This window comes from Giraffa tippelskirchi, chromosome 5 (assembly GCF_054371585.1).
Source record: "Giraffa tippelskirchi isolate mGirTip1 chromosome 5, T2T-mGirTip1v1.2.pri, whole genome shotgun sequence".
NCBI classification, from domain to species: Eukaryota; Metazoa; Chordata; class Mammalia; order Artiodactyla; family Giraffidae; genus Giraffa; species Giraffa tippelskirchi.
In genome coordinates, this window is record NC_137279.1 from 139017610 (window position 1) to 139033048 (window position 15439).

Consider the following 15439-nt stretch of genomic DNA (forward strand, 5'->3'; position numbering starts at 1 on the left):
GAACCGAATATTTATTATTTCTGAAAAAATATGTCTACTATCTAAGAATTGACCATTTTAATACATTATCACCAAAATACATGAGTGAAATATTTTCTGAAATTAAACAAAATATTTACTGAAGTATAAACAAATTTTTTTCAATTTTGGTTTAAAGCTCTCGTATTTTGTCCAGTGTCTAAAACTGCAAATGCTAATTTTTAGTGTCTTTGATAAAAATTGTTCCTATGATCTTTCTCGAGGCAATGCAGTCAAATAAGTCATAATTTTGTATAAGACATTTCAATAATTTTTTATTCTTTTCTACTCTTGTTCTTTTAAAATATAACTATGTGAATCAAAACAAGAAACAGGGGCAAAAAGAAACATCTTTGACAAAATCTATTGTTCAAAATAGTCACTTGAAGACTGATAATCTTAGTTTCAAATGATGTACTCAGTGTTTTCGTCTAAGCATTTTCTCTATGACATAAATGGCTCTTTCCAGCCATATACCTTTGTGCTTTTTATTTTTCTGTTTCAGTTCAGTTCAGTTCAGTTGCTCAGTCATGTCCGACTCTTTGCGACCCCATGAACTGCAGCACGCCAGGCCTCTCTGTCCATCACCAACTCCCGGAGTCTACCCAAACTCATGTCCATCGAGTCAGTGATGCCATCCAACCATCTCATCCTGTGTCGTCCCCTTCTCCTCCTGCCCCCAATCCTACCCAGCATTAGGGTCTTTTCCAATGAGTCAACTCTTCGCATGAAGTGGCCAAAGTATTGGACTTTCAGCTTCAACATCATTCCTTCCAATGAACACCCAGGACTGATCTCCTTTAGGATGTATTGATTGGATCTCCTTGCAGTCCAAGGGACTCTCAAGAGTCTTCTCCAACACCACAGTTCAAAAGCATCAATTCTGCGGCGCTCAGCTTTCTTCACCGTCCAACTCTCACATCCATACATGACCACTGGAAAAACCATAGCCTTGACTAGACGGACTTTTGTTGGCAAAGTAATGTCTCTGCTTTTTTTTTTTTTCTGTTTAGAGTAAGTGACATCTTTCTCCTCACTTTTTTCTTTCTGATTTATTTTCCTGCCTTTCGTATGCATTTAACAAATAAAAGAAATCATAACCATCAATGAGGATTTCTCCCTATTTTACATTGGAAGGCAGGCAAAAAAGGGTGAAAAGAATTGTCTTCACCTTCCAACCACTATTCTTATCCCTTCAAGTCCAATGAAACCATTTTTTGACCTCATGTTCTTTTTCTTTCCAACATAAATGCTACTAAGTTTAAACATAGTATTTTGGGATAAGTTGAAAGGTGTTATGCATCAGTGAGAAATGAAAAAGATGGAGTTACAGCTATGTACATAAAGAGTTGACTACAGCTGGTATATACGTCGCTAATCATTCATGTAGAAGCCTCTAGTAAGTACAAGGTAAAAGAATTGTGTTACATTTTTTATGTTAATTCACCAGCCTAAATGTCCATAATGAAGATTAAGTTTGGAGATGAAGCAACTCATCCAGGAATTAATCAGATTTTAATTCTGCTCTCTCTCTCTATGTGTGTACACAGGTAAATAGATAGGTATCTCTTAATAGAATTCTATGTGAAAGAGTGAAAGCAAATTGAAAGAAAAAGAATTTCAGCTAAGAGGTGTTAAATCACTAAACAGGGCATTTTCTCTTCTAATAACAAACAATAATCTTTCCCCTACCCCCCCAAATAATTTCATAAATTACTGCTAAAACACTCTACCAGTGTAATTTGCTGATAAAATTCATCACTACTTGATGATATGGCCTAGCTAATTCTCACTCACGTTGATGATCATGAAAATACAAAGAAATTTAAAGAAAGAAAAAGGTACCATAGATACAGAAGTACATGGTTTGTTTTATAGCCATCCACCTGCTCAACTGAATCACATCCGTCTGAGCTTAGCAGCTTAAAATTCATTCCACAGCTTGCAGTGCTGACATGGATATGATAAGACAGAAGAACAGAAACACCACTCTGAAGTAACCTAACTGAACTGCACATGTTCTGACCCTTTTTGTCCTCCCTAGAGCTTTTGCTACCTAGCAAATGCAACTCTAAAACTGCACTTGTATCTCCAGATCTTTGCTGTTAGCCAAGCAGAAACCTATTTCTCCCTGGGACTAGTAGCCAGAGAAGTGTTCTCGGAGGAAGACTTCTAAATGAGTGTGTGAGCTGAACTCTTACTGAACTGAATTAATTATTAATGATGCAGATGGAGCTGTCCAAATGATAAGAACAGCTCCTGACGTGTCATGATCCAAGCTTTCATTAAACTATTTCAGGCATACTAATGGTTTCCCACTGCTCATTACTTACAAGCACTTTTCTCATAGATATAATAACTCTAGTGCCTGTAGGCAAGACATCCTATAGAAATACAGAAGTAGGAAGTTTTATCTCCCATAACATGTTTTCTTTTTTCATTGAAAATGATTAAAAATGTACACTTATTTAATACTACTAAAGTTACATGATTTCAATTCAGAAAGCTGGAAAAACAAAACCATGCTTTCTAGGAATATCAACGTGTAATTTTTGTTACTCCTTAAAAGGGTAGTATACAATATAATTTATTTTGGGTAATTTGCTAAGCTGTGTCTGAACTGATTTTTAAATGACCTATATCACCATAAGGAGATATATATATATACATATACACACACACACACATTAATACTAAACAAACGTGCTGAAAAATCATATATCTCACTTTAGGTTACATTTGAGATAATATTTTGCACTTCAATACAATTCTTTGTCTTTCTATGTTGGGACGATTAGAGGGCAAAGCAATTGCAGGAGAATTCCTCCAAGGATCTGTACTGTGATTGCTACCTGCGGTTTTGTTTTGTTTTTTAAGTTGAGAACGCTGCTTCCCAAAGCCCTTCACATCTCAACGTAAATGATTTGGTAGAAGATAATAATGACAAGGCTATAAAATAATAGTAGGCTCTCACTATAAATGGGCAACATAATAAAACATCCTTTACTTCTTTTCTTGCTGGAAGCTGAGGACAAATGAACATTAACTCCTTTTGCCAAGTGAAAGGTTTTTTAATATTCTCAAGTCAGTATTTATCTTCTGATATAAAAAATGAAAAATAAAGAAAAACTGCAGTAGGGCAGACGTATAGATCAAATATCCCTAAAATGGCCTTTACAATTTTCAAGGTATCAATGTTTGGCCAACAGCTCAGGGAAAAAAGAAGCCTGTGTCTTTGAGGACCATACCTCTTCAACTCAGCTGTTTGTCATTTAAATCAAGATAGGCTCAGGCTGTGTTAACTTTAAGTAAACCAAGAACAAACACTGGGGCAATCATCTGGACTGAATAACTTTGATGAGAAATCAACTTTCCAAGAACACTTGGAAGTGTTTTACTGGTGTGCTTCCTACAGGCATTCATCTCAAATTTTCATTTTACTTTTATAAGTAACTGTATAAAATAATTCATTTTAATGACAAAAGTATATACACGAGATAGTTTTAAGTGTCCTTGAACTACTAAAATTTTTTCTTAATTTTATTACAATACTGGTAGCTATAATTATAATACTACTAACCATAGGAAATATCTTAATAAGCTTACTGTGTCACTTTTTTATAGAAAAAACAACCTTAATAGAAATAAAGACAGGCGATATATAAAGTTGATTATGCTTCATTTTCAATCTTACAATAGTCAGAAACCATTATTTGTAACAGCTTGATGTTAAAACTGAGTGAACAGCTTTTAAATACTGAAATCCAAATATTTTAGCTTTTGTAAAAATTTCAACTATATTTCAATATTTGATTAGCGATAATTTAAGTAAAAAAATCTTAATGTCTTTTACTTAAGTTGTATTAAATTTACTTTAAAACAAAATTTCTTAGAAATCAATATGTGCATTTGGTATTTTAAGTCTTAGAAAACATAATTTTATTTCTAATGAATTTAAATTTATTTAATATTATTTTATTACTCTAAGCTTAAATAACTGTTTTGTCCCTTAAAAAGAATCTGGGTGTAGAATTTATTTAAAAGTACTAAATTGCTATGTAGAAATTATGATAATAAACATTAACCTAATTTTCTTTTACTTCTATAGAACATTTATTTAATTCATAAATGCTCTACAGGCTTGGTGCAGAGCTAATACTATAATTTCTGAAGACATAACTACCTAAACTAAACCTCTTAGTAAAAAACTCCACTGGTCAAAAACAGAATATGCTATTATTCCTTTCTAATATGCAGAATATGTATATTATTCCTTTCTAATTCTCAAACTACTTTCAAATCACACAATCTTAACATGGCTTTTATATATACACTTCCATATGTATATTAATACATACAATATACATATACAGCTAAATTACAAATGAGGAAAATACTTAAAAGAGGGTTTCAGAAATAGTACTAATTAGCACATATATAAACTCTCAATAACTATATCATAGGTAAAATATACTACATTATTTTATTTTGTAAGCTAGACATGTTGATAAAATCTTTGCATGTATAGACAAATAAACAGCAAAACAAATTATCCCTACTTTCATTGTACAGCTAAAATGGCAAGAATAAACAGGAAAGAAAAGCAGAGTCTGCTTACCAGAATAATGAAGGTAACAGGTCCAATGAAACTCCATATAAAATAGTTATCAACATGAAGCCAGCAACTATTATGAAAAGAAAAGAACATTAAGTAGCTCCTTAACATCACAAGTAAGACAGAATTTTAAAAATCTAACAAGCAAAACTATCTTTACAGTTGCCTTTGAAAATTAATTTATCATGGACAAGAACAACTTTAATAATTGAGTTGGTTCTGACTTAAAGGGTAGTAATTATTTACCTCAACCTACTGTTCTTCATTTCAGGTTTTAAATTTGATAAAAGACATATATAATTGTGTCGGGAAAACAGTAACCTCTCACCCCAATCCTGAAATGTTAAAACCTCTAAGTTTACTAAGAAAAACTTGAAACTCAGTACTCCAAATTGTCTCATTGTTCAGATCTACATCTGAGCTAAAATGTTTCACCCTATGGAACACAAAGGATAAAAAAAAAAAAAAAATAAGTGTTCAGATGTAATGTTTGTTGTAGAACAGTATATCACAAATTTAACACCTCAATTGGGAATGGATGAACACTAGGGAAAAAAAAATCCAAGCTCAGAATTCATACATCATTAGAGTAAATGATGCATAAACTTATTAAGACAAATTTTACTTAGTAGTTCATTCTTCATATAACATTGAATTCCCAACGAATTTCTTTTGTCTTTCATCATCTGTGTAGTCAAAAAGCTTTCTTTAGTCCAAAGAATCTTTATATAGCTAATTTTATCAAAGGAAAAAATAAACAGAATTGGAAGGCAAATTCATGCCTCTAGCAAACAAAATCCTTAGAAACATGGCTATGTCTACCTTCTGTCACTTTCCATAAATATCTGTATTTTTTTTTTATAAATGAATGACAGTCACTTATTTTAATCCTTTCAAACTGCCTGATAAAATATTATCAAAGTAAAACATATGGGATGGAATGTGGTACTGTCACAATTCAAAATGAGAGTTAGCTAGAGGGTCGGCTGCACAAAGAGAGCTAATGAAGCATTAGCTTAAAAACTGTGTAGTTAAACCTGTCAGATGCTTTAAGTTCAGAAGAATTTTTGCTTAATATCTTTCTAAGGCTAAAAAGTTATTTACTTTTTCAATTTGTTTCAGGTCAATCTTTTGTGTTAAAAAGAAAGTCCATAATTTAGAATCTGCCTCACCAGAGTACAAATCCTCTGAAGCTAGAAAATTACAAAAGACTTGATTGTAATTTGTGCACGGCATGCCCATTCTCTTACCAATAAAGCTTTCAGATGCTATTTTAGTCTGTCAAGGACCCTCACTGACAGCTAACAGGCTTTAAAAAAATTATTCACTTGAAAAACACTCAGGTCACTTGCAATTACTTACGCTTTTTCTGTTCCATAGCTCTTATAGTCAATAGCAGCTGAAACTCCAACCACTGTGGCAGGAAACAAGTAACCGGCAACATAGTAGTATTTCTTTCTTGAATATTCACTTTCAAAGACTTCAACTAACATTAGATAGAGCTGTACACCTTCTAGACACATCCAAGCAAAAGCAGCCAAAAAGAAAAAGTGTAATAGTCCTGCAAATATTGGGCATGCAATCTATAAAGGAAAGAAGCAAAAACCCAAAAGGGAACATGTGAATATAAACAGCCCACTCCAAAACTATACAGTATTTACTGATAGTGTCTTTAAGATACATCATTATTTAAATGACTGCTTCTTAAAAACCTTTTCTTTTAGTAAGTGAAAATACTGCTAAATATGACTCAATGCTTATGAAGTGTAATGTTAGGTGTGCTAAAAATATCATCACTATAAGACATTTATATTTTTAGTAAAACTAAACACAAATAAGAAAACATTAATTTCTCTTCTAGAATTACATATTCTAAAATCTGAATATTCTATTTGTAAATAATTTGTTTTACAAATCTTTAGAAAAATTGTTTCCAAAAACATAAGTTCTATTTTTTCTATTACAGAATTTTAAAAATTTTGCTTTAATGGTAAATATACTAGGTCTAATTAGTTAACATCATTTTCCTGTTGTATGTGGAGCATTCTCAAATTCATTCTATAGTGTAAAGCATTAACTAAGTTATCTTTCTTACATTGAGACCTCATGATAAAGAATAAATTGCTCAGATTATGAGGAAATGATCACTGGTCAGAATGACTAGGTAAACAAAATGAAAAATTTAATATTATCTATTCATTTTAGTGTCCCCAGCATTCTTCTACTCAAATTACATGTTTTATTAAAACCCAGAAAAATGCAACTGTACCTTAATACAAGAAATGAATTAACCCACAATATTACTTAATGACTGGGTTGTCTTTTATTACAAGTTATCCTTTAGTATTGCCATGTCAACTATATTAAGTTACAAGGTCAAATATTAACAGCAGCATACGTGGATAACTTGTTATAATAATAATTTTCAGAGATCCAAGGTTGACAAATGGAAGGGTTACTTACCATGTATTTTGTCTTATCAATGCCTATTAGGAAAATAAATTCAGCAATAAAAAGGTTGATACAAAGGTTCTTGTGAATAGTATTACGGTCACTCTGTAGACCACGGAAAAAGCAGAAAGTGAAGATGCAGATAGCCAGACAAACAAGGGAAATGACGATTCCCACCCAGGTGATGACTGTAAGGAGTAATTCGTGAACTCCATCTTTGTACTGAAAATAAAATAAATAAATATGAGGGACTTTAGTATTCCTATGTTACATTAAATAAATATAAGATGAGTTACACATGTGAGAGTTTGTCTTTTAATATTAAACTCTTGAGTATTCATGTGTGTTCAAATGGGGCTTAATGCTAAAACTAATTTTTTTCAATCATGTAATAGTTCAATATTATCTTATTGATTTTTACATTCAAAAAATGATCTGTGAAAGTAGAAGATTCTACTTAGAAAATGACTGAAATTATTCCTTATGTAGACACAGAAAACATTTTATAATAAAGACTACTTAGTTATTTAAAAATAATTGGCATTTTAATGAATTTCCAGACTAACAAATAAGTCAAATTTTAAGTTCTAATTTTCTCCTTGAGATTTTATATGCTAAGAGTTAAGTACATAGTAGATCTGAGAGTTTTCATGTTGTAGTTCTTAAAATCTTTTTATCTTCTGGCTATTGTTTTCTTAATCAGAAGAAGAAATGAATTCTAAAATATCCCAGAAGTCTTTCTGATCTTTCGAAATCTGCAGTCTTATAGAGTGTGCAAAGTGCTTGGGAACTTATAGAAAAGTTTTGAAATGAGATTCAAACATTTAAGATGGGGAGGGCATGTTAATATTTAGAACCCTCTGTCTCTTTGATATAATCTATTGTTGCTGTTAGCTTTTTAAATATCTGATGCCTCTGCTTAATACCTGACCACAGGGGAAAAACTTAGAACAGTCTATGAAGTACATGATTTTGAGACGTAACAATAAATACAGTGTCAAAACTGCCTAAAATATATGGACAGTGTAGAAACAACTAGAAATCCACATTACTTTGTTTGCTTTTTAGTTACGATAAGCACCCAAAGAAGGGAAAATTACACAAGCTGTTTTGAATCTCTGAGGTTTTTCTCTGCTACTAATTAGAAGTGCAAATACTTACTGCAATTTCCCTGTGGGCCATGAGAATTGCAAAATTGGTTAGGTGGCTGCATGCACACGTCGTGCGAGTTTTATTAGTGTCAACCAGCTTGCAGCCCTGGGTAGACCAATATCCCATCATAGTTCTCTCTGAGTAGTTCCAGAAGGAGCAGTTTGCATTGAAATAATTGTCAGGCTGGGAAATAAAATGACAAGATAAAATTAGGATTTTATACTCTAAGATGGCAACAGCAATTGTTTAATATGTGTAAAAGGTAATTTAGATTAAACTTTGCATGTTTCGGACTATAAAGTTTTTCATCAGCAAAATTATAGACTATGTTATACAAGGCAGATATCTAACTTAAAAGGGGCTTTATAGTCCGAAACACTCTAAAGAGTACTCTAAATTACCAAAGACCCATTTTACACAATCACAATTTCCATCTTCTGATTTTTTTTTTTTATTTTATAAATTTATTTATTTTAGTTGGGGGCTAATTACTTTACAATATTGTAACAGTTTTTGCCATACATTGACATGAATCAGCCATGGGTTTACATGAGTTCCCCTTCCTGGACCCCCCACCCACCTCCCTCCCCATCCCATCCCTCTGGGTCATCCCATTGCCCCGGCCCTGAGCCCTTGTCTCATGCATCGAACAAGGAATGGTGTTCTGTTTCACATATGATAATATACATGTTTCAATGCTATTCTTTCTGATTTTACATACTGATGATATATCAGAATCATTTTTTCTTTTCTGACAAAACTTGCTCTGATAAATTCTATAAGGACCAAGTGTTTAAAAATCCATCTTGTTTTGGGCCCATTTTTGTTCTAAGGGACACAACAGAGATGATTCAAATCCTATAGTTAGCAGTCGAGGCTCTAAAGAGAGTGAAGCAAACTACAGAAAATATGAGAAGAAAATAGCCACACAAATGTATTGTTCTTTGCCAATTCTGGAGATTCACATGGCTATCTATGCCCACTTATTCACTCTACTAAAACTACAGCCAAATTCTGCAGACAATCTTCCAACATAGTGCAATTATTTAACTACTAACTTGCATTCTAAGGTATAGCAGAGGAATCACATCGCTTCAATTCTATATTGTTAAAAACACAATGCTTGATAATGATTGTGTTAGTATGATCAGTAAAACAAACCAAAAAGATTTGCCACATGAAAAAGGCAGAGTCCTAGAACTCTGTTATCATGCTGGTAAGGTAAGAGTTAATTTTCATTCTAAAACAAATTACAGGCATTTACATTTTCCTGTTGATTACTGAGTTAGCTTTCATTAAGAATACACTTAAATTCTAATAATCACTGAACCAGGCTCATTTAATTTTATGTTCGCAGACTTAAATAAACTTGTGTCTCTGACCTAGTCCAACATTTGAAATTCAAATAGGAAGTCTTTTCTTTCCTCTCTGCCACTTCTCCATTCCCCTTCTCTCAATCCACAACATGTCAGTTTTGCTTTCCTTCCTCACTGGTTTTATAACCTTCCACTACTTCATTAGCATACATAACTTACATCAATGTGTGGTAGGGTAAAAAGCACAGGATCTGTCAGGTATACTCGGCTGGATTCTTTATTGATTGAAACTGAAATGACGTGGGAATTCACTGCAATGGTGCTATTTCGACCAATAAAGTCAGCACCCAGTTTTATGGTTGCATTTTCAGTACTAAGGAACTGTCCCAGACTCCGGTAAATGATGAACACCAACTTTGCAAGACCTAGGAAGGTAAAAACAGTCATATGTCTTTACAGAAAATATGCTTATGAATAAGATAAGACACAGTAAAATAACAAAATGAAATCCTTATGAAATCTTTATTCAGTTTAAGTTTATTGGGAAAGAGTAGGTGTTATTTTAAATCTGCTTTTAAATGTTAAGCCGTATTTGTTACATTAGGAGTCAAATACTCAGAATTTTAGAATTAGTAGGTTTAACTGAACAAAAAACCTATCAATTTTTAAAAGACTTTGCTTCATCTTACCATTCCTGCTGTTCTGTTTGACAGTATTTGCAGAGAGTTGGATTGAGCTGCCTGCTCCTTTGATGCCCAGAGGAAATTTAAAGTCTTGGACCTGTCCTTCTGTACTGAGTACTGCAACTTCCAGAACTGGATAAGGTAAAAGATAAAGGAGGGGAACAAAGGGGCATTCTTTACATTCACCGACAAAAAGGCAAACTGCAACTGCACAGAAGCCACTATTCTCCTTGTTTACTATTTTAAAAACTTTAGTGTTCAACTACAACAAAATTATGAACAAACAACTAAATTATTCTAAGAGGTCTTAAACTTCACTACTTTAAAAATTTTGGTATAATTGTTTTAAAATTTTCTTTAGAGTTTTATGTATCTTTTGTCAACTAATTCTAGTCTTTTGGCCTATGAATATGAAGTGTCTAATTAACAGCACACAACTATCAAAGTTTCACTGAAATTATGTTAAACAAAAATATTTCAAAACTGTTTTTTGACTCTATGTTAAAGTAATTTTCAAAGATCATTACTTGGTAATGGTAAAACACAATATGAAGTATTAAATTTGAATACCTCTACTGCATGTAGATATCTATTTCTATGTATTGCTACATAATGTATTTTAATACATAAGATTACATAGGTCAATTTTGCAGTAATAAGTTTTCTATAATTTCTAAGAGTAGTTGCCCAGCATAGCATTATTTATGAGAAAATGTCTACGTCTGGCATTATGTTCAAACTTCCTATTAATTCTCACTAGTACTGATCAATTTTTACATACTCAAGTCAGGCAATCTGGTCTGCCACTTGTTTTGGTAAATAACGTTTTACTGGGACACAGCCTTGATTATCTATTAACATATTGTCTATGGCAGTTAAGTATTTGCAGCTTAGGCCACATGGCCTGCAAAGCCTAAAGTGTGTACTACTTGGATTTTTATAGAAAAAGTTTGCAAACCATTGTAGTATGATCCAAAGTTCAAAAATTCTAATAAGGTAGGAACATTGGGAAACGTGTTAGGAAATCAAGTCAAGTCAATAAAGAAACATTAAGAACATTTATATGATCAGCAAGACTCTGTTTAAAAAAATACTGCTCAACTCTTTAAAAAATACAATAGTAATATTCTCAACATAAATGTTGCCTACTATAATTCTTATAAAGATTATAATACTTTATATCAGCATACATTTATTAAAAAGAATGAAAAAGTATTATTGCAGCATACATTTATTAAAAAGAATGAAAAAATATTATTGTTTCTACTAGTAAACTATTTCATATTAATAATTAGAATGTGCCATTTATTGATGAAATGAGAGGAACTGGATGGAAAAATTTTCATTTCAGATCTTTCGATTTTTAAAAGTAACACATAATTCAATAAATATAGTCCACATACTTTTCTCTAAATTTTACCCTCTCTGATGGCATATATCCTTGAATAGCTATTTCTGTACTTAGATAAACACGTATACATGTGTTTGTATGTGCATACACATGCACATGCACATACACAGAGTGTGATGAATTCACCAACTGCTTTTTAGGAAAACGAACTCATACCATTATAGAGTAACTCTTGGACGCTATTTTTTTTTTTAAACCTTTCTTAACTTTCTTTCAGAAAAGGCAACGGCACCCCACTCCAGTACTCTTGCCTGGAAAATCCCATGGACGGAGGAGCCTGGTGGGCTGCAGTAAATGGGGTCGCGAAGAGTTGGACACGACTGAGCGACTTCACTTTCACTTTCCCCTTTCATGCACTGGAGAAGGAAATGGCAACCCACTCCAGTGTTCTTACCTGGAGAACCCCAGGGACGGGGGAGCCTGCTGGGCTGCCGTCTATGGGGTCACACAGAGTCAGACACAACTGAAGCGACTTAGCAGCAGCAACAGCAACTTTCTTTTGTAAAATATTTATAGATTCAACTATAGAGATTTTAATAAGCTATGAGGCCATGTGTCAAGCACCTGTACTATAAGTTTATACTGGTAGACCTATAACTCTTAGAATTCTACCTGCTGCAGAAGCTGGTTGAGATAACTTTGCTTAGAAAGATTAAGCAGGTGGGTATGTAGATGATCACTTCCATGTGCGTGGGTAATGACTTGAAGTAGAAAAGATGAATGACAAAAATATACATCTAAAATATACCTCCTTCCTCTTCACACTGAAAAGGGTTCTCAATTATTAATTATTCTTAAGACAGAAGACATAGTAGAAGGAAATCTTTTAAGTTTTCATGAAATATCCCAAATATATATGAACAAAGAGTTAATTTCATTTAACATATATGCTTAAAATAATGTCGATAGTAAAAATAATTTGTTTGAATTTTCAAAAACAGGATCATTAATATAGATATAGTAGAGATTCAATAATCAACTCTATACTACAAATAAAGATAGACAAAGGGAAAATTTCCTAGAAACAAAACTGACTAAAACAAAAATTCAACAGTTTATGATCACTTAAGAAAATGAACTCATGGTTAAATATATACTGAATCTTTAAGAAACTGATCCATAAGTATTAAAAAAATGTTTTTCGACTCATTTCATAAGATATATATAATCTTGATGCATAAAACAATAAAAAGAAAAATTACAGAATATTCTCACTTATTTAAAGTGTGTAAAAATATTTAATTATATATACATGTTAAGTATATCCTAAATAAATTGAGTTTAACTGAAAGAGGCATACATAAATTAATGCCAAATTAAGAAACAAGAAAAATATTAAGAGAAAGAATTCAACAAATGTCAACATTCATGCAGTATAAAAAATCTTTATAAAACAAGAAGAATAATACAAAAATTCTTTGCACAGATAAAGGCTTAATTATCAGTTAAGTGTCAGTATCTAAACCTATAGAAAAAAATTATGAAAAACTAGAAGCATATTTTTAAAAGTCAGGATGATCCCTATCACAAGTTTTATTTAGCACTGTACTAAAAGACCTAGCTAAGATAGTAATTCAAGAATAACAAAAAGGTACAAAGACTAGGAGGAAAAAGCAATTTGTTAATCATTTATAGAAAATATAGTCAACTACATAGTAATGTGAGGAAGACTATACTATCAGAGGAAAATAATTTAGCAAGCTGCAATCAGCAAAATCAACTATATACTAATAAACAATCAGAATATATAATTTTTTCAAATACTATTTACAATAAAATAGTGTACATTTCCTAGAAATAAGCCTAATTTAAGAAGTATAAGACATTATTGGGAGAAATATATAACTTTCCTAGGAAACCTAACAACAGATGGAGAATTCTATCCTGCTCAAATTTGGAAGAACTCAACAGATACATCTGTGCCACTTTTTCAAAGTCTATCTACAAACTCAGTATAATTCTAATAAAAACTCCAACAAAAATTTTTTGAGTATATGGAACCTGACAGGCTGATTTTAAAATGCACATGGAAGAGATATGCCAAAAAGCAGCTAAGAAGAATTTGATTCCTTGAGGAGCAGGGTTGAAAAAACTCACCAGATATTAATATTACTAAAAAAAAAAAAAAGCAACAATGTAAAACAGACACTCCCAACATGTACAGAAACTTGATATATGACAGAGATATCTTGACAAACCATTGGGGAAAGGAATGGATTATGCTTTGAAAGTGCTGAAACAACTGATTATACATATGAAAAAAAATAAAATTAGTTCCCTCACTAGTATCATAAATAAAATAAACTTCAGGTTGGATTAAAAACATAAATGCAAAAAGGCAAAGCTTTTTCATTTCTAAATAAAGTATAAAATCTTTACCACTACAAAGCAGAGAAAAATTTCTTGGTCAGGGGACAACAGGAAAAAAAACACTATAGTTTTAAAGAAGATTTCAAAAGTATCAATCTTAAAAGAAGAGACTCATAATTTGACTTTATCATTCTGTAAAACAAAATATTAATATATAAAGTAAAAAAGAGAACACACAGACAGAATAAACATTTCCAAACTATGTAATCTTCAAAGAATTAGTTTCCAGAATGTTCCAAAATGCATTACCTACAGAGAAAGAGATAGGAAAAAATGTGGACAACATATTCACAGGAGAGAAGTACCCAATAAATGCATTAAGTAATCAGGGAACTGTAAATTAAAATATGTGATCAATTCAGGTCTATTAGAATGACAAAATTTATATCAGTAGTAGAACTTTGGCAAAAAGAGTGATAGGGAACAGTGATATTACTGGTGAGAGTGTAAACTTGGTAAAGCAGTAGATAGCAACTTGGCAGTATTTCGTAAAGTTAAACATGGGTATGCTCTATCACTCCAAAACTATTTCCAGGTTTCTGTGTGTGTGTGTGTATATGTGCGTGCGTGTGTGTACATGTGTATCTAGAAAGGTATAAAGTATGAGTAAGAGACATAAAAAAACTTTCCCCTCAGTTTTTCTAATATCATCAAGAAAGCATACGCTACTAAAATATCTATCACAGGCATAGTTAAATAACTGTGCATTCGTAGGACAAATGAATGAACAAGAGATGTGCATATCAATGAGCATAAATACGATAAATGTACATTTATATTTATAGTGTGAAATCATTAATGTTAAAATATGAAAATGAAGTGAAGGTCACTCAGTTGTGTATGACTCTTTGCGACCCCTTGGCATTCTCTAGGCCAGAATACTGGAGTGGGCAGCTTTTCCCATCTCCAGGGGATCTTCCCAACCCAGGAATTGAACCAGGGTCTCCTGCATTGCAGGTAGATTCTTTACCAACTCAGCTATGAGGGAAGCTCTAAAATATGAAAAGTAATCACTAAATGCACATACCTGTAGGGCAAAAGTAAATAAATAAAAACTTTTTAATGCTTACAAGTAAAGTAAGAATGATGGCTACCCCCTTCTTAATCTGATCAAGAAGTAGGGGCCCAGAGGATTTCTAGATTATATATACCTATTTCTTTCCCCTAAACTTGAAGTAAATATGGTGAAATGCTAAGATGTGGCTCAGTGGGTGACTGGGACACAGATGTTTATGATTTTCTCTATACTCTTGTATACTTGAAATGCTATATGCTTTGTTCAACATATTTCCTGAAAGTGAATACACTTGATCCATAGGAGAACCACCTGGTGCCTCACTCATAGACAGTGCTGTTGATGGGATTTTAATATAGTTATCTGTCCTTATGTTTGTCAAATTCATTTCTGAGTAGTGGCTGCAGT

The 15439-nt window shown here is 32.3% G+C and overlaps 1 protein-coding gene across 29 annotated transcripts in view; it reads right to left on the reverse strand.

Moving 5' to 3' along the window:
• ADGRL2 (adhesion G protein-coupled receptor L2) overlaps nt 1-15439 on the reverse strand; it is a 208514-nt gene that overhangs the window by 17486 nt on the left and 175589 nt on the right. For all 29 annotated transcript variants that reach the window (XM_081493828.1, XM_081493848.1, XM_081493830.1 and 26 more), the window contains 6 exons: nt 10242-10367; nt 9772-9977; nt 8246-8419; nt 7097-7306; nt 5996-6216; nt 4637-4703 (listed from right to left, as the gene is read on the reverse strand). In XM_081493828.1, the coding sequence (XP_081349954.1) occupies nt 4637-4703; nt 5996-6216; nt 7097-7306; nt 8246-8419; nt 9772-9977; nt 10242-10367 (1004 nt within the window). The remainder of the gene's footprint in view (nt 1-4636; nt 4704-5995; nt 6217-7096; nt 7307-8245; nt 8420-9771; nt 9978-10241; nt 10368-15439) is intronic.